The 21,269-nt window shown below is 40.1% G+C and overlaps 1 protein-coding gene across 2 annotated transcripts in view; it reads left to right on the top strand.

The window, feature by feature from the left end:
* Nucleotides 1–21,269, top strand: part of LOC135707022 (calcineurin-binding protein cabin-1-like) — a 340,814-nt gene that overhangs the window by 136,223 nt on the left and 183,322 nt on the right. For both annotated transcript variants that reach the window (XM_065228739.1, XM_065228740.1), the window contains exon 10: nucleotides 13,587–13,743. In XM_065228739.1, the coding sequence (XP_065084811.1) occupies nucleotides 13,587–13,743 (157 nt within the window). The remainder of the gene's footprint in view (nucleotides 1–13,586; nucleotides 13,744–21,269) is intronic.

Genomic DNA, 21,269 nt, shown 5'->3' with positions numbered 1-21,269 from the left:
TGTGGTACCGTTAGAATTCCTAGGGTTTGTAGATGATGTTGATTGTCAAAAGATTGAAAATAGAGTCGTCTACTTTTTTAAAAAGCGAAAAGAGTTGTTACACGTTTTTTTGAAAGGTGTGTTTGTAGGGTTTTGCAAGTGGCGCAGGATCTGTAATTTAGATTAATGGGCACAAATGTTCACAATTAGCACACAGTCATGGTTCCTATATATGGATCCTGGAGACAACGAAACGGTCCTCGAAAAATCCGGAACATCCATAAAAATGGTCAATCCTAGAGCTCTGCGGTTTTTTGAAAACATTAGGAACTGCGATATAATTTTTTTTTTTGGGGTTACGATATGAAAATGTACCTGTGTGGCTATGGGACCGTCCTCCGGAAGATCCGGAACATCCGTAAAAGTGATCAATCCATGAAACTGATCCTAGAGCTCCGCGTTGTTTAACATTAAGATCTGTGATATAAAAATGAATTTGGGTCATGGACCCAGATGGCCATCGGACCGTCCAGCGGAAGATCCGGAACATCCGTAAAAGTAGTAAATCCACGATTCTGATCCTAGAGCTCCGCGTTTTTTTTAAACATTAGGAACTGTGATGATAGAAAGAATTTGGTGTTGTGACATAAACATGAACCTGGATGTCCATGGGACCATCCTCCGGAAGATCCGTAACATCCGTAAAAGTGGTCAATCCATGAAACTGATCTTAGGGCTCCGCAGTTTTTGAAAAACAATAAGAACTGAGGTTATAGAATGAATTTGGGGTCGCGACATAAACATGGGCCTTGATGGCCATGACACCGTCCTCCGGAAGATCCGGAACATCCGTGAAAGTGGAAAATTCACGAAACTGATCCTAGAGCTCCGTGGTTTTCTTGAAAACGTTAGGAACTGTGATATTATAATGAATTTAGGATCGTGACATAAACATGGACCCAGATGGCCAACGGACCGTCCTCTGGAAGATCCGATAAATCCGTAAAAGTGGTCAATGTATGGAACTGATCCTAGAGCTCCACGGTTTTTTCGAAAACACTTGGAACTGTCATATATAAATTAATTTGCGGTCGTTACATAAACATTTACCTAGAAGGCCATGGGACCGTCCTCCGCAAAATCTAGAACATCTTTAAAAATTGTCAATCCTCGAAACTGATTCGAAAGCATGTGAAACTGCGATATAAGAAAGATTTTGGGGTCATGACATAAACATGGACCCAAATGGCCATCCTTTGTTAAGTCCAGAACATCCGTAAAAGAGATCAATCAATGAAACTGATCCTAGAGCTCCGCAGTTTTTTTTTTTCAAAAACATTCAGAACTGTGATATAAGACAGAATTTGTGGTCGTGACAAAAACATGCACCTGGATGACCATAGGACTGTCCTCCGGAAGATACGGAAAATCCGTAAAAGTGATCCAGTGGTTTATATCACAGTGTTTAAAAAAGAACTGCAGAGCTCTAGGATCAGTTTAACAGTATGACAAATTTACGGATGTTCCGGATCTTTTGGAGGACAGTCCCATGGCCATCCGGATCCATGTTTATGTCACGACCCTAAATTCTATATTAAATCGCAGCTCCAAGAGTTTTCGATAAAAACCACGGTTTTTTCACAGTTTCATGGATGATCCACTTTAACGGATGATCCGGATTTTCTGGAGGACGGTCCAATGGCCATCCAGGTTCATGTTCATGTCTCGACCCTAAATTCTTCCATATATCACAGTTTGAAGTGTTTTCGACAAAACTACGGATCTCTAGAAACAGTATCATGGATGGACCACTTTTACGGATCTTTCGGAGGACTGTCCCATGGTAATTCTGTTCCATGTTTATGTTAAGACCTCAAATTCATTCTAATATCACATTTCCACGGTTTTTTCGTTCTTGGATCAATTTTTTGGCTTGCTTGCTTGCAATCGGGCTAAGGCCTTGTTGTCCTCTGCTGTCCGAAGATGTCGTCTCCACTCTACTCGATTCATGGCCAGACTTCGCCAGCCTCGTAGTCTGCGAAGAGTCCGCAGGTCGCCTTCTACCTGGTCGATCCACCTTACCCGCTACGCACCTCTTCTTCTTTTTCCTGTTGGGGCGCTTTCGAGAACTATTTTCACTGCGTCGTCGTGCGACATTCTTACGACATGCCCAGCCCACCGTAGTCGCCCAATTTTTGCAATGTGAACAATGTGGGATGGTTCTCCAAACAGCTGGTGCAATTCGCCTCCTCGACGTTCCGTCATCCATCTGCACTCCACCGTAGATGGTTGCGTTTAAAAACACCAAGGGCGCGTTTGTCCTCCACGAACATAGTAATGGTCTAATCAGTGTCTTTTAGATAGTCAACTTCGTGGCGAATTTTATTCGACCGCAGCGTCATCCGGAGTCCAAAGTACGCACGATTCCCTGCCATACTGCGTCTTCGAATTTCTCTGCTGGTATCATTTTCGGCGGTCACCAGTGAGCCCAAATACACGAACTCTTCGACCACCTCGAATCTCTTCTTTTCATGTATTTTGTCTTTGATGCGATGATGGAAGTGCCAATGCCTAGCTTCAGTCTTCAGTCTGATGTACGTTTCCGCCATCGTCTCAAAGTTCCGTGCCATGATGTTGATGTCATCGGCGAAGCCAAGAAGCTGGATGGAATTCCTGAAGATCGTGCCACTCGTGTCTATCCCTGCTTTTCTGATCACACATTCTAACGCGATGTTGAATAGCAGACACGAAAGTCCATTACCTTGCCGTAACTCCCTTCAAGATTCAAAGGGACTCGAGAGCGTCCCCGATAGTCGAACAACGCATATCATTCGATCCATCGTCGCCTTGACCAATCGCATCAGTTTATTCGGAAATCCGAACTCGTGCATAATCTGCCATAGCTGATCACGATCGATTGTGTCGTATGCGGATTTGAAATAGATGAACAAATGATGTGTATGCAAGTTGTTCCTAATGTTTTTGGAAAAAAAAAAATTGCGGAGCTCAAGGATCAGTTTCATTGATTGACCTCTTTTACGGATGTTCTGGACTTAACAGAGGATAGCCATTTGGGTCCATGTTTATGTCATGACCCCAAAATCTTTCTTATATCGCATGCTTTCGAAAAAAAACCGTAGAACTCTAGGATCAGTTTCGAGGATTTTCCATTTTTAAAGATGTTCTTGACCTTGCGGAGGACGGTCCCATGGCCTTCTAGGTACATGTTTATGTCACGACCGCAATTTAATTTATATATGACCGTTCCAAGTGTTTCAGAAAAAACTCGTGAAGCTCTAGGATCAGTTCCATACATTGACCACTTTTACGTATTTTTCGGATCTTCCGGAGGACGGTCTGATTGCCATCTGGGTCCATGTTTATGTCACGATCCTAAATTCATTCTAATATCACAGTTCCTAACGTTTTCAAGGAAACCACGGAGCTCTAGGATCAGTTTCGTAAATTTTTAACTTTCACGGATGTTCCGGATCTTTCGGAGGACGGTCTCATGGCCTTCTAGGTCAATGTTTATGTCACGACCCCAAATTCATTCTATCTTCTCAGTTCTTAGTGTTTTTCAAAAACTGCGGGGCTCTAGGATCAGTTTCATGGATTGACCACTTTTACGGATGTTACGGATCTTGCAGAGGACGGTCCTATGGACATCCAGCTTCATGTTTATGTCACATCCCAAAATTCTTTCTATCATCACAGTTCCTAATGTTTAAAAAAAACGCGGAGCTCTAGGATCAGAATCGTGCATTTACCACTTTTACGGATGTTCCAGATCTTCCGCTGGACGATGGCCATCTGGGTCCATGACCCAAATTCATTCTTATATCACAGATCCTAACGTTAAAAAAACGCGGAGCTCTAGGATCAGTTTCATGGCCATCCAGGTACATGTTTAAAGGGTGTCCACGATGAAATTGCCACACTATGAAATTGCTCTAACTTTTTAACCGTTGGGTAGAATTTAATGAAAATTTGGGTGGATTTAGTTCATAGTGCATTATTTACATCCTGCAAGTTTTAAAGTCCTGTGATCAAAACTCGCGGAAATGGAGTCGAAAGAACAGCTCGTGCGTGATAAAATCTTGCGCATTCATCACGAGAACAAGGATCTCTCGCATCGTTCCATCACTAAAACGTTGGGAATCGCGAATTCCACGGTGTCGCGAGTGATTAAGCGGTTCGAGGAACGGTTGACCACCGATCGGAAGCTCAGAAGTGAAGGAAAAAGTATTCCGTACAACACCAAAAATCACAACCGCGTAGTTGGGGTCTTCAACCGATATCCGAACGCCTCCGTTAGGGATGTGGCTAAGAAACTGCACCTAAGCCGAAGTTTTGTCCAGAAGGTCAAAACTAAGGCTGGGCTTCGAACGTTCAAGGTACAAAAGGCCCCTAATCGCGACGAGAAGCAGAACAAGTCCGCCAAAACCCGTGCCAGGAAGTTGTACCTCAACATGCTGACGAAAGTTGAATGCTGCATCATGGACGACGAAACATATGTGAAGGCCGACTTCAAACAGATCCCCGGCAACCTGTTTTTCACGGCCAAGGATAAGTTCAGCGTTCCGGAGCATGTCCGCACTCAGAAGATGTCCAAATTTGCGAAGAAATTCCTGGTTTGGCAAGCCATCTGCACGTGTGGGAAGCGGAGTGCACCTTTCGTGACCCAGGACACGATGAACGGACAGGTGTACATAAAAGAGTGCCTCCAGAAGCGGCTGCTTCCTCTCCTGAAGGCCCACAACGTCCCAACAATCTTCTGGCCGGATTTGGCCTCATGCCACTACTCCAAGGACGTGCTGAAGTGGTATGCGGACAATAAGGTCAATTTCGTGCCGAAAATGTTCAACCCTCCCAACACTCCGGAGCTCCGCCCCATCGAGAAGTACTGGGCGATTATGAAGTAGCACCTTCTTAAACGACCTAAGGTAGTGAAGACAGTCGAGGAACTGAAGAAAGTATGGGTTTACATGCAAAAAACGGTTGATTCACAGGTTGTGCAGAATCTTATGGCCGGGGTTAAGGCCAAGGTGCGGGCATTTGCGTATGGACTGTAAATAAAATACGAGTAAAATGGTAAAATGAAGTTTAATAGTTATTTCTCAATCCCTGAAAATTTGATGGCAATCGGATGAAAACTCGAATTTTGCGAATCAATTTTGTGTGTGGCAATTTCATCGTGGACACCCTTTATGTCACGACCCCAAATATTTGTTTATACCACAGTTCCTAATGTTTTCTAAAAAACCGCAGAGCTCTAGGATCAGGTTCATGGATTGACCATTTTTACGGATGTTCCGGATTTTTCAAGGACCGTTTCGTTGTCCCCAGGATCCATATATAGGAAACATGAATGTATTATGGCTAATTGTTAACATTTGTGCCCATTAATCTAAATTACAGATCTTGCGCCACTTGCAAAACCCTACAAACACACCTTTCAAAAAAACGTGTAACAACTCTTTTCGCTTTTTAAAAAAGTAGACGACTCTATTTTCAATCTTTTGACAATCAACATCATCTACAAACCCGAGGAATTCTAACGGTACCACAATTTTTGAAATTCATTAAGAATAGGCTAAGTTATGCTATTGCAAACATGCCGTTACACGTTTTTCGGAGGCATCGTATTCGGAGTGTTAATAAAGAACTAAAAAAAAAAAAAAGAAGTCAGGTTGGTGTCGGGCTGGCTTAGCTTTTTCGTTAGGTTACACTCAATTGAATGATTTATAAATAGCGTTTCTCAAATGAGAATGATCCATGCCTTCGTCAAATGACTAAGTAACTGATATCACCCATTCGGAAGAGGTCCCCTTTGATAGCGAATAGCTACTTTTATCAGTTTCATCAAAAATGTTCATATGATTTTGAGAATTTACAGCACTGGTTACACGTTTTTTTGAAAGTTGTAGGGTTTTGCAAGTAGCGCATCTGTAATCTGTAATTTAGATTAATGGATACAAATGTTCACAATAAGCCAGAATACAACCATGGTTCCTATATATGGATCCTGGAGACAACGGAACAGTCCTCGAAAAAATCCGGAACATGCGTAAAAGTGGTCAATCCATGAACCTGATCCTAGAGCTCTGCGGTTTTTTTTTAAACATTAGGAACTGTGATATAAAACAAATATTTGAGGTCGTGACATAAACATGTACCTGGATGGCCATGGGACCGTTCTTCGGAAGATCCGGAACATCCGTAAAAGTGTACAATCCATGAAACTGATCCTAGAGCTCTGCGTTTTTTTTACATTGGGATCTATGATATAAGAATGAATTTTGGTCATGGACCTAGATGGCCATCGGACCGTCCAGCGGAAAATCCGGAACATCCGTAAAAGTAGTAAATCCACGATGCTGATCCTAGAGCTCCGCGTTTTTTTATAAACATTAGGAACTGTGATGATAGAAAGAATTTGGTGTTGTGACATAAACATGTACCCAACCTTGTTTGTTGGTTTTCTTCGCTTATCTCCTCGTTGCCGACATTGTTCGTTTCGTAGGTCGGTTTTGGGTTAATCATTGTGAGATATTATGGGAAAATTGGTCTGTAGTGATAGGAGCGAGGAGACGAATCAAGCTGGTGGTTTCTACATATAGAGATCATCGTCCGTCGGGCTAGGATGAAAGTCAAGTGGAATGAGTCGATTACCGGTGTCATCTGAAGGTCGTATTTTGTGAGGTTTGTTGGTTTTGGGGTCGACGGGTGAAAGCAGTCGTTTAGACGATCTGCTTCTCGGTTTTTCATTTTGCCTGTTGGTGCGGCTTCGGCTTCTGCTGCGGCTACGGCTACGACTCTTACGAGCTTTGTTTTGTTTTTGTTGTTGTTGTTTTTGTTGTCGTTGGGAGTCTTTGTTGGGTTGGCTGGACTCTCTCGTACCCTGGGAGGCTGGAAGCTTAACTGAGTTAGAATCCCTTCCAGTTTCCTTCAGTAGAGCGATGTATTGTTGGGTAACTTCGTTAAGCTGGTTCTTCGTCGTTCGGTAAAGATTTTTGTACATGATGAGGTCATGTTGGAGCCGGTTCGTGACCACTTGTTGATCCTGTAATTTTGTGTTCCATTCGTCGTTCTGTTGTTTCATTAGTATATCCTTCTTGTTAAGATGTTCTTCCATTTCTGCTTACCACTTGAAAATTTCCTGATTTGCTTTGCTAATATTACGGATATGATTTACATCCATCCTATTGTCCTAGTTGCTTTTCCTGGTTATTATCCGAACGAATGATATGCCTTGCGATGCAACGATGTCTTTCACTGCTTTTACAGAGAGGTCTACCACCTCAGGGCTATTAATCACACACTTCGCATAATTATGAATCGGGTGCTCATCGATGCATATCGGAGTGTGATCATATAATTCCTTCAATGCTTTCAGTTGTTCTACCTGATCTGGTGTCCTGACCTTCAGCGCATATTGAGTTCCTCGATATTCAGGGAAGGCACCCTCAATGCGTCCGCAACACTCTGTCACGGATATACTAACAACCGGATTGGTTGGTAGTTTAGCTGGTGCGACTGGTTTCAAGCGTAGATTCGTCAGTGGGCCATAAACGTTTCCCCGATCCATCCATTCAGGAACTGTACGGCCCCTGTATGATCCATCCATCGTATTACCACCTTTGGCTCCACCACCAGCGTCCCCATCGGGGGGTCGGTCCCATCCCGACTTCATGGTCGGTAAAGGATGTTGAGATGGTTTTCACCCGATGAAATCCAGAATTGTACCTTATAACGCCCGCAGTGGAGATGCTTTAAGGTGATACGATACGTCACGCTTTTTTTCTCTCTCCTTTCTATGTGTCAGTGAATTAATTATCATTGATGCTGTAGTGGTGTGAGTGCACATCATGCACTACCGCAACTACCGTAAACATAGCTGCTAGAGTTCGTTATTATTAGGTCGAATGTGTAACAGTTGATTAAAAAAAAATAAGAAAGGTCAAGAAAAACTTATGTCCATCATGCTGTAAATTTCAACCTTCGTCATTTCTAACAAGATAATGATATCTCTTTATCATCCAATATTGAGACTTTCACTACATTTCTATTCAATTTGCCAATATTATCGACCTACCACCTCCCAGGACACCCCTTCCTATACACAAAATAATTATGCACCTAGCCACCAAAACCAACATGTCAAGTCATCATAGTAGTTAATTGATTCAATGTCACACTTTGTACACTTTGGTTACATATGACCTGTCCAAAAGTGATTCCAGAGCTCAAACCTCCAGGTACACGGTAAGAAAAAATATCTCAAAGTGACTCATTTTCACAAATCTAGGAAGCAAAAAGTAGGTAATGTGGGTCGAAGAGTTTTCATTTGATTGTGTTCAATTAGTGTGGAATTGATAATTCGCTTCTACCAAAAAAATAGTTAGTTGTACCCAAAAGTAGGTGAACATGATTATACTCAACGTGATAATACTCAAAGTCAAAAGTAGGCAAAAATGAACTGGCCGTTGGATATTTTTTCTTATCGTGTATGTTTTTGTTTTCGAATCATCCTTTTGCCGCCTTTTGCATATCAGCTGTTGGCTTCGAGCAGTGCAACCAGAACGACACATATGTTTTCTATAGAAGATTTCTAGGTTCATTTACTTTCATTTTTTGTCTTGAGAAACAAAATCAGAAATTGTTTTAAACATTTATTAGTGATGGTTTCTGAATTGAACACAGTTTAAGCACCTTAAAAAGCAATAAAAGCATTGTTTTTACACACTTTGTTTCAATTAAATCGACAACACTGGATACGATGATAGTTGATTCGGACACACACCGTAATGCGGTGTGTAGAAAAAAGGTAAACAAAACAGTTTCAGCTTGCAAAATTATTCGCGGCACGCATTTTTAACGATGCAAATGATATTATTTAAGTAAATGTCGTCTTTAAAAGTGAATAAACTTGAAAGTGCTTGTAGAAGCACGTGTCGTAATTGTTTTTAGTGTGGTTCTAAAAAGTGAAAGCTAGTGAAAACAGTTATTGAAATTTCATCCCCTGAGCAGAACAAAATTGACTGATTGTACTTTTTAATGCAAATATTGCTATTGCGTGAATTGGCAATATTTTGGTTGAAAAGTATTGAAATATGTATCCAGATCTTATTCATACAATTCAGACCCATTTTTTAAGGTATGTAATTAGTAATTTACTGTTTTGTAGGAAGATGTCTTTCGTACGCATACCAAAACACGTTTATTTAATGATTGTAGGGACAGCCATTATTGCATGACGTGCCGTATTACCTTAATGCACAAATGAGCAGCGATACCGTGACGAATAGGTACGAACAGCAGTATTCCAGAAAGATGCGAACGAACAGTAGAAAAGTCTTTTTCGTAACTACACACGCACACACTAATTCGTCGGCAAATAGGGCACTGATAATAGCCGATTGTCTTTTCCGTTGTATCACAACAAAATAACTCTTGCGGATGGTTCTTTTTGGGGTTCAATCACTAGAAACTTCCCATCTATCCGGCCTGTTCCGAAACAATCCCGGGTAGATGGGAATAACTGTTTACTACTCAAAAAGCGATTTAAAGAACTATATATAAGTACTCCGCAAAGTAAAATGAGAAACGATTGCGACCGTACGAAACGAGAGCTATCGATCAACTCGAATATTTATTTGATTAATTATATATTTATATTCTTATTTTTTTTATAACACTTTTAATGGTAAAAACCGTCGAAATGTTCACAGCAAAAAAAATGTAATATCGATCAATGTAATTCAAGCTGATGTATGAAATAATGATGTAAAAGCAAAAAGCAGATACAATATTACATCAATGGATGTAATTTTGTTTGCAAAATAGATGTACATCGTACAACGTTATATTACACTGGGGACGACCCCGGCGTAGTGGTTAACATCCATACCTCTCACGCCAAAGTCACGAGTTCAAATCTCACTCCCGGAGAAGTCACGAATGACCCTAACACTTTTGTGTGACCATAATAATAAAAAAAAAGTTATATTACACAACCGATGGATTGACCTTGGTGCAGCAGTTTGGATGTAATATTCAACAACTTTTTTTCTGTTTTTGGGTACAAACTTTCCCGGTATGGGGAAACTGTATTTTCATTGTCTTCTGCTGGTGTCGTCTCGTCTGCTGAACCGGTTGGTTCTTGGCTCATCTTATTATTATATGTATTGGTCGCTGTCTTCCGAATCGTCTTAAGGGTATTCCGGTGAGTCAGGAACGATGTCATCGAGTCCCAGAATGACGCAAGCAGCTGCCATCCGAGTCCATAGATGTCGTAAAGAATCCTTCCGTGCATCAATGTATCAATGATGAATTTTATGCTTTGTCCGATTATGTAAAGTCCAATTGCCGTTGAGTTCAAATTACCTAGCCATGTATACCAGGAAATTAACTTAGTCCAGTACTTGTTGATGACATTGTCGATGAGTTTCTCTGATACCAGGGCGTCGAAGTAAAACCTTGCTTGCTTGGACTGTGTCCTGACAGTATTTTGTGTATGATGTTTGAAGCAATCCTGCTATCTCCTTGATCATATATCATGGTTCTCATTTTCTGAAGACTTTCTGCGTCATATACTCCGCTTTCCATTAGATTGGGTAACGGCGTATAGTTCCATTTAGTTACTATATCTGTTGTTAGTGTTTGTGGTGGAACTGACTCTCGTAATTTTCCATCAATTGTGTACCATCTTCCGCCGAAATGAAATTTAGCTGGAAACAATGGTGTGCATTCGATTTCTGTTTGATTTCAGCTGCAGTGTACGGGTAACTGGTGTTAGAAACATTGTTGTGTTGCCGTACACAGCAAAAACATAATTTTGATATCACGTCAAAGTGGATGCACTACAATCATGTCGAAAATATGGTGTAATATTACTTGCTAAAAAGGACAAAATTATCATTAATACAATGCATGAACTGACATTACGCTGCTTTTACTGCATTTGTTTATTTATGTGGTCATAAAAATTACATGAAATTTTCGACATGATTGTAGTGCATCCACTTTGATGTGATATCAAAATTATTTTTTTGCTGTGTACTTTACTGGTAATTCCTGATAGCATCTATCAGATGCAAATGGCTTAACGTAAACCGGTTTGCATTCTAAGCCGTGTAATATTTCGCCTGCAACTACAGCGGAAAATCCAGGTCCCCTCCCCATGGACATGGAGGTTGACGGTACTGAAGCAAAGGGTTATGTTTAATTTCTTTATATTTGCAACGATGATGATTTCCCATAGTGACACATATCACCTTCTTAATGCTTCAGTATACCTCAAACGATTAATTCTTGGTTCTTAATAGAACTTCCTTGATGCAATCGGCTGCTTCATGCAGACTGAGCAATTCTGATTATAGTATCAGATTTGTTCTGTATACAGAGGAACTGGGAGGGCTTATTAGAAACTTCTCACCAATAAAGTAATGACCTTCTAGTAAATTTTGCATATCATTTTATTAATATTTTATTTATTTAAGCATATTATTTTTGTTACAGTCAATTAGCATTAGCATACAATACAAGAGATTTAATATTACTTGCTCGGTTTTGCGTAAAATAATCAATATGTATTTTGCTTGTAATTACCTTTGAATTTTTTTTTTGTGATTTCAAAATTTTCCTAGTTTGGTTAGAAGTTTCGAAGCTAACACATGTCCACAGGCCTAATAGAAAGATAGACATACAAAGCGTATCATGAAGAATAGTTGCATGCAGGGTTGCTTCCACTCACTTTCTATAGATGAGTGATTTTCGGAGTTTTGAATTCGTTAGATGTTGTAATGGAGGTTTGTGTTGTTGGATGCGGGAGGAGATTGGAGGGCGGGTGTTTGACGCATAAAGCCTGTTAATTTCGCTTTCAGAGTGTCGCAGTCAGCGGTTTTATGATTCGTGAGCGCTCGCGATTCGTAGAATCGTTGATTGTTACTGCCAGTGGATTTGGCGGGTTTTGTGTGTCGGACGCTTGCTTTTTGGCCTTTTCTTGTGTCTAACATGTGCAGAGTATCATTATAGCGTCTAATGGTTTTGAGATTCCTGGTTGCGTGAAATATACTTGTGAGAATATCTTTTTGAGATTTTAGTAGTCACGTTTTGTTTGTAGTTTATATGTTATTTCTTTAATGTAATTATCGTAAATAATAGTTATTCAATAATAGATAATTCATCCATATATTCAATAATAAATTTACGAATGACTATAATTTGGATACCTAACAATTGGACAGAATCACTAGCAAGAATAGGTTGTGTTCGCCTTCGAAAATATCGATTCGTTTTTTCAGGGTTGTAGTTTTGGTTTTCATCAGTGGCCCGGCTCTGATTGTGAACGATTTAGGTAGTATTTTTAGGTAACTATTTAGCTTTTAGCACAACTTTGCTACTACTAATCCACAAAAGACATTAAATTGGAGGCGGATTCTGGTACGGAATTACAGGCTGCTATTCTGAGCAACTTATCTTCATAAAATTAAAAATTACATTTAGGTATTAATAAGCAAATATGAATAGTAGTTAACTTTAACATAATTTTGATAAAACAATCATTTCATCCAGTTCACTTTAAAACAAACAAGTATGAAAGGAGATTGCTTAGAATAAAGATAAAAGTAATAAGCGCAATATTAAACGACATTAAATTTGAATCTGATACGATTGGCCATATAACAGAGTCGATAGCCATTGCAAATCAACCATCTCTACCTGCTTATTTTCCTAACTTTCACTATTATTGCTGTTACTCTGACTATCCCCTATGTTCAACAGCTTTCCTTACTATCCGGTATCGTAAACAGGATTCATTTGACCCCTGTGGTTATTATTCTGTGATGCCAAATCTATACCTCTACCCTGGTGCAGTATGGACAGCGATTTTTCGCTGGTGACTTGGCCCTATAACCCCCTTCTGTGCTTGAAAATGAAAATGAAAATGAAAATGAACTACAGCGGAAAATCCAGGTCTGCGCATTATGCTGGTAACGAACTCTGTTGGATTCAATCTAATGTTAGTTTGGTTTCTAACAAAGCCTTTATCGATTTTACACATTTCTGTCATTACGGAATTGTATACGTCGTTTTTGGATTTTGCTTTGTTCCGGATTTTTTTAACAGTAAAGTGATATTGGTGACGAACGGATACTTGAATTTCCTGAATCGAGATCCACAGTGTGCGGATTGTGTCGGACGGCCAAACATTTCCAACTCATTAAATACACGTAAATCAAGCAATACAGCTTGATTGAAAGTTCCAATACATTATTAATGATTCCCACATTGAAATGTATTGGAGCGGGGCTTATTGTAAACGAAAATATCTTCGGAAATCTAGCGTTCTTGAAATGGGCTTATGGAGTTGCAATAGAGCTGTCACCTTCTAGCTCCCGGATTTAAGCTTCTTGCAATTTTTTATATGGAAGATTCTACAAACCGCTGTTATACCAAATTGGGTACTCCCGCTCTAGTGGCTTACTACGACTATCATCAACGAGGAAGTCAACTTTTCCTTTTGCTTTATTCATGAATGCCAAACATAAAAAGAGTGCGGATAGAACTGTAATAACCTTTTTTTTTTCTTTTTTTTTTAGGATTGTATTGTCTGGGCAGAAAAATCTTTGAAATACACAGTGGATGTATTTGTTTCACTGCAGAATGTACCATATCGTCAAAAGAACTGGACCAAGGCTATAAATTTCATACTACTCTACATTCAATCGTTAATTGAGAAAGAAGGCGATTACATAAGTATGAGCGGCATATAAATCATAGTTACACACGTCGATATGTTGACAATATGTAATATTATTACCATTATTACCTTTAATATTATTGACTTGGCTATATTATTGTTTATATTACACATAAAGCAAACGCTACATCCATCAATATACATACTGGTTATGGAAATAATCGTATGATAAATGCGAGGGGGCGTCACATCTAAATCTCAATTCTAGATGCTCGAAAAATCTCACACTAGCAAATTATTATACAAAAAATCTACTTTAATTTTTCGCATCTACTTGCATCGCGCATCATCTTTTTGCAGGAAATCTTCAGAACCGTCATCAATCTTCTTTCTATCTACTTCTATCTACTACTCCAAAAAAAAATCTTTCCTGCATCGTAGATAGAGTCGTCACCCTCTGATAAATGTTACCTTACATTCCATTAATATACAGCGGACATCAAGTGAACCCCAAACAAAAGAAGTTTTGACAATATTTCTGTCAATATTTTTGCTTTCTATTCACCCAGGTTGAGAGCATCGGCCTACCCGAGCAAAGCTGGAGATCAAATTGGAGTCAAAATTTGCTGTTATGATATTTTTTTACACTAGTAAGAAGACGCCTTTTGCTACTGCTTGGTCCATAGTTGTTCGGCTGATTCTAGCTATCGCCGTAATGGCTGCCTTCTCGCAGTATTGGAGTATGAAAAAACCATTACCCTGACAAGTGTTTTTCCTGATTGTCTTTGCGAGTACTGAAAACTTTCGGGGATTTTTTTTTCAGAATATATTTTTTATTGAATATGCTTATTATTTTACTACACGTTCTTTCTACGATGTTTGGTTCAAAATTATGAATTTTCAAAGTACATGATGTCCGTCCGGGAAAGTCCGAAAACGTAATCTAAAATTTTCCGGAAAAATTAATCGTCTTTTTCCTTGATTCGTTTTCCGTGGATCTTGTTTTCCGTGCTGAGCACCAATGCTACCGACACCAGAGAGGCAGCTCCCACACCTGGACCCTAACTATCGACCCATCAACTCATGAAGCGGGACCACCGGCTTTACTTCCCTTCCGAAGGAAGATGTGATCAGAGATGTTATACCTCAGAACATCCCAGTGGCGCCGACTGGGATTGAACCCAGGCCTGCTGGGGTGAGAGGTAATCACGCTTACCACTACACCACCGGCACCGCTCGTTCATATAATCAAAATCTAAAAAAAAAACAATTATGAAATCCCGATACTAAAAAAAATCCTCACAAACCCTCGATAAAGCTTCTGTCAACTCCTCCGCGTTCTGATCCGAGGGGCCACATTTCTATATGGAATGCTTGACAAAGAGATCCTTGTCGAATGTCTTCGTCTTCCAATTTCGCTCGCTAGTTCATGTCCTCCGTGTTGCCACAGTATTCCGTTGGCCGATTTTGTACTGGATCACCTGCTGGTCAGTATGGTTGTACCTTTCGCAAACTGCTGTTCATATTTGACACCAGCGACGGACTGTAGAAAGTGACGTCTATAATAAATTCCCGATCATCTTTGCGGAAAGTGCCCTCGTTGCTCAGACTAACTTTCATCTGTGCAAGAACATCCAGTAGACTACACTGGAGTCGTTTTTTACGCGCCGGATACGTGCCGCGTGTCAGCAGCAGCCCGATTTGAGTACAAGTTTTTTTTTATCGGATTGTCGTGATCAACTAACCTTCGACTAACAAACACGCTAATAATGCAAAAATAAATCTCGTCTGATATAAAAACAGCTTGAACCTTCGAATAGACTTCGATTAAACATCCTGATGTCATTTGTGATAAATTTTGAACTGTCCGTTTCCATTCTGCTAACACCCACAGTGTGTTTGGACCTTAAAAGTTGTACTATACATCATCAACAAAAGATATTGCGCTGCTTTCACTCTAGCTTTTACTACAACCACGTCGAAAATATTGTGTAATTGGGTTCTTTTAGGGTATTGAGGTAAATGCATATTCGTAATCTGCATTAAAAATGGAACCCAAACCCAAAATTTCATCAATTTTGGCACACTGGAACTATTTTAAATAAGTACGATTACATTTGCAAAAATCACCTAATTAGCGCCCCTCGGTGTCACTTTGTATGGGAGCGAGCTGTCAGTTTGTCAGTTTAGTGTCAAACAGTAAAGTTATTATTTTGCTTTAAATCATGATTTAAAAATCGAGATGAAAGTGCATGGGTTGAAAAAAAATATCGCTGTGCTCAGAAAACGAAGCTCTTTCAGATGATATATAAAAACCGATAAATTTTTCAAAATTAAAGAACCTAATTTTCATTGTCACAAGCGTGAATAAAGAATTAAAAAAAAAAACAAAAGGAAAAAAGAAGTTAAAATACACCAACTGTTTTCAACCATATCTGACACAAATGTAACCATAATATTTCATTCCGTCTAGACGATAATTTGTAAAAACTTACCTGAAAAAAGTCTACTCAGGATTTCGAGAAACTAAGGAGGGATCAAGCATCTCCGATGATCAATCTTTCTTATCGCTGACATACCCTTCCAATGAAAGCTGAAGTACCCTTTCATTTGGTTTCAAAATGTTATATCGGGGGTCATTTTCCCATACAAATTCCTGGAAAGAGTTGGTATGGGATTCACGCGTAAGCTAGAACATTTAGAAATTAGCCTCAAATGAAAGAAAAAACTCTAAGCTTTCATTAGGTGAATGACACAGCGATACTGATTTTTAAGATATTGGTTTCTTTCAGTAAAACCGGAGTGGGCGTTGGCCAGATTTGGATTTTTCAGATATAACCCTAAATAGAACCTAGATTGGAGTGCAGTTTCGAACGCCTTTGGATACGGTTGTTTTAAGTTTGTTCTCTGTTTTGTGCGTGCGGTCGCGTTCATAGTTTTCGGCTGTATTTGCCGGATTAGCGCTGGCGCTCTGCCTTCCGGACGTTTAACGTGTGTGATTGATAGTTTTCTCGCTTTCCGGGAAGTTTTAGAATAGAGAAAGAAAACGCGATTCAACATGTTTGCAAGCATCAGAAGAGATGTCGCAATCTGCGTTATTTGATTTTCTCCCGGACCAGAAATTAGTGGCATCGCGAGTGATAAATTTTAATTTCAGTTTATTTAGAGCACCGCCACGGGAGTCCCCATACGGGTCCCTATCTCTATTTTCGAGCCCCATATAGCAACTTATGCCCGCACCGGTAGTAGCTAAACGGGGTTGGGAAATGAGAACGCAACAAAACAAGTTATGAGTTTTCATATTTGGCGCCCCACTAAAACTCTGCACTGGGTCGCTATTTTGTTTGCTTGTGACACTGCTGCTCTGCTTCGCACTTTTTCTGTTTACGTTTCGTGGTTAAGTTGACGTTTCGATTTGTTTCGCAGTGCATTAAATTTCATTTTTTTTTGAGGATGAATACCAAAGCAAGAGGAAAAAGCTGGACATCCGAAGAAGATACGGCGCTTTGTCTCGCGTGGTTGGATGTGTCCCAGGACCCCATCACAGGAACAAATCAGAAGGCAGAAACATTGTATGGCAGAATCCAGCAAATGTTTGCAGAAATCTGCCGGGAGAAAAACTTTGCTGTGGACCCCGAGCAGGGGGGGGGGGGGGATTAATTTTACCTCAATCTCGCATGACGCAATTAATGGATGCTCCTCAATACATTCGACACTTTAATACTGAAGCCACAATTCAATTAGGGAGGATATCGAGTTAAGCTGAGTTGAGACAAGGCAAGTCAATTGATCAACTCAGTTGAATTCAATTGGCTTGAAAAGTTGAGCCTGGTTCAACTTTTTTCAATTCAAGTGAGTTGATCAAGTCAGTTGAATGGCATGGTTTACACGTTCAATTCGCATTCAAGTCAGTTGAATTCAACTGACTTGCCCTATCTAAACCCAGCTTTACGGAAGATGTAATGTTATAGAAAATGAACTTGAACCTGGCAGGGACGATACCATCTTCAAGAGTACATGCTCATACTTTGCCAAGTTTAATAACCCCATATTCATTATCGAGTTTGGGAGACCAGACTGTAGTGGTATTTATCAATCCACATTGCTTTATTTTTACCAGAATTTATACTCTAGTTTTTATTGAAGCTGTAGTGTAGATTACTGGAACATATTTGAAACCTGAAAATTCATCACTTTAATCTTCTTCCTCATCTTCTTCTCCTTTCATTGCCCATAGATGCTCTATTAGGTCATTCCTCAATTGAAAGTGCTGGTTAGTATCATGAACAGCTTTGTACCGCGACAAAAATGTCTCAAATTTCTCCTGATTTTCTGGACCTATCCGATGGATGTCAGCTGTAATTTCATCGATGTTGCTTTCAGGGTTCGCTTCACAGATCGTTGGATCATCTTTTTCATTTTCAATGATCATGTTATGGATAATAATGCAAGCTGTAATTATTGATTCCAAGACATCTTTTTGCCAGAGCCTAGTCGGTGTTTTAATGATTGCGAACCGCGACATCAATACACCAAACGCTCGCTCGACATCCTTCCGGACAGACTCCTGCATTTGTGCGTAGTGCTGAGAATATGAGAAAATAACATGTATCAGATGTATCAGAGTCTAATTTTTCTTTGATAAAATTATATTAAAAAAATCCTTGTTACCTTCTTTTTTAGTCCAACTGGAGAAGAAATTGTCTGTACCAATGTTGCTAGTGGTGGGTAAATACCATCTGCAAGATAGTAGCCAACGCTGTATTGTCGCCCGTTTACTGTGTATTTAGCAAGTGGAGCTCTGCCATTGTATATCTCCGAGAATAATGGAGAGCGGTCAAGAACATTAATGTCATTATTTGAACCTGGCATCCCAAAAAAGGCATGCCAGATCCAAAGATCGTAACTTGCTACTGCTTCCAGGACGATTGTTGGTTTTTTTTCTCTTTTCCGCGAAACTGGCCGGCCCATGCTGTAGGGCAATTCTTCCATGTCCAATGGCAGCAGTCTAAGGATCCTAGCATTCCAGGAAATCCACGACTCTTTCCAACACGCAACAACCTCTCCACATCGTCAGGTTTTGGGTAGCGTAGGTACTCGGGGCCGTAAATACGAACAGTGGTTTCACAAAACTCCCCAAGAGATTTCAGCGCTGTTGTCTCTGCCATCCTGATGTATTCATCTACAGCATCCGCTGGCATCCCATATGCAAGCTGACGGATTGCGGCGGTGCATTTTTGAAGGCCAGTTAATCCTAGTTTACCAGCCGCATCTCGCTTTTGCACGAAGTAAGGATTCGCGGCTTCTATTTCTGCAACAATCTTTGTAAACAAGTTTCGGGACATTCGAAACCGCCGCCGAAACTGTGAATCACTATACGTGGGATTCTCGGAGAAGTAATCATGAAACAGTCGCTCAGCTCATAGATGAGCACCTCTGTTGATATTCGGTTTTTTTCCAGGCCGAGATCCTCCAGCTCGATTTTTCTCGTCTTCTTCCAAAGCCCTTAACAACAGTTCATGTGACTGGTAAACATAATGATTTACAACTTCAATGTCTTCCTCGTCACTTAAAACGATGGAATCAGCTGCTCCCGGGAAACAATCTGCCGTCAATGCATTTCGAATATTCATGATATAACTACACAACTATTGCACATCGATCGACTGATAAAAATGAAATATTACATCAATATGACGATGTTCTTCGTGGGTGTGTATATTGTTTTGAGTTTTAGCAATACACGATGAAAAGACATTACTCAAGTCACTAAACTCAAAATATGCATTACCGGTGGAAGAATGGGGTGCTAAGCTAAAATAGCTACCTAGATGGAGCCTTATTATAGGGATGGAGATAGCGCCTCCCGTGGCGGTGCTCTTACGCGCTGCAAGGTGCGTGAAAGAGTTCGGCACAATCGGGGTTGATGTTGGCTCGCTTGCAACTTTCTTTGCAAAAAGTGTTTTCGAAAAAAATTGATCGAATGTGTACCAAAAGTGCTTCTGAACGTGTTGTCGTCGTCGAACGGCAAAAAAGGGAACTCGGTGAGCACTTTTGTGATACGGAATTTTCACTGAACATAAACCGTGAATTCACGAATTTCATGAAATTCGTGAAATTCGTGAATTCGCGGTTTATGTTCAGTGAAAATTCCGTATCACAAAAGTGCTCACCGAGTTCCCTTTTTTTGCCATTCGACGACGACGGGTATGCGAAAGAAAAATAGGCATCGGGAATGTGCTCCCGGATGTATTGATTTGGTGAGTACGTTCCAGTTGAAGATTGTTATTATACATTTCTCGATTGCATTTTCGAGGGGACGTCCGGAGAGCTTTGAGACTTAGGCGTTGTTGCTTTTGCGGGCAAACGCGTTGGTCGCCGGTAAGGGCCAGTAAGTGCTGCCAGCAGATGAATCAAGAGGTATTCGAAACAAAATTGATAAGAAATGTCCATTCAAATCGGTTTAATACAGTTGAACAAATGTCAAAACTATATACGTGCCAGATTTGGAAATAATATTTTTTGAATCTGGAAGTGTGTTTATGATACCATTATCCATTTGATAAAGGTAGAGTGAACATGCGGGGCTTATTGTAAGTAAAAGTGACCTCGGAGTGGTCGTGAATTACCAGGCATTCTGAAATGGGTCACTGGAGCTGCAATAGAGCTAACACCTTCTAACTCCCGGACTAAACCTGCTTTAATTTAAGGATAATAAAAAGCAGTTTTCTTCCATAATAACACTGCCAGGCAGTGGGGGTTAGATTGTACACACACACACACACACACACAACCCTAAATAGAACCTAGATTATTTAACACTCTAGTAACCTCAAGTCCGTGCTGTGTCACAATATTTCATTGTGATTAATCAACACTTAATGGGTATAATATAAAACTTGGGGTAAATTTGAAAGAAAAGGAACTTGAAGTGTAGAGCGCACTGCCCACTGGATGACTCTGAAGCCTGGCCAAGTGAGTGAGTTATGAGTTTTACAGAATTCTAATTACTGTGAGCTGTGTGGGGGTATGTCTTGGAAGTTTGCATGTACATTTTATTTGGCAAGTTATATATTGATACATTCAAACCATTGGTATTTGGTATTTGAGATAAGATGCAGAGGGCCCGCTAAGGGAGAGCATAACCCATGTTATGGTTTACATTTATTGGGCAGTTCAGATAGGCTAGAACAGAATGTACCATGTGGTGTCCGTTCACTGATCGCTTTTTTAGATCAAAATCAAATTCACATCGTTAGGCCTTGCCCAAGAATAGGAGGATTGCCTATGATTTGTCAAGTCGGGCGTAACATTTGATAACGGCACAAAAGCTTTTGTAAACAAACTGTTTAAGGTCCTTTACATGTGAAACGAAGTACGCTCACGCAAACCAACAACATCATCGGATAGGGGCAACTCTCACCTTTCCGAAAGTGGTATTGGTTTGCGTGAGCGTACTTTGGTTCGCGTGTAAAGGGTCTTAGAAAGTTTGTTTACAAATGCTTTTTGCCGTTAGTAAATGTTATGCCTGAAGTTTTATTTTGCATTTGCTTTTGTTTTCATAAGTTATTTATATCGGAAT

The sequence above is a fragment of the Ochlerotatus camptorhynchus genome, unplaced genomic scaffold (genome assembly GCF_037179485.1).
Source record: "Ochlerotatus camptorhynchus isolate MF236.1 unplaced genomic scaffold, CSIRO-AGI_Acam_v1.1 ptg000301l, whole genome shotgun sequence".
NCBI classification, from domain to species: domain Eukaryota; kingdom Metazoa; phylum Arthropoda; class Insecta; order Diptera; family Culicidae; genus Ochlerotatus; species Ochlerotatus camptorhynchus.
Note: the sequence above shows the minus strand (reverse complement) of the source record. Positions and strands in the feature narration are given on the sequence as shown.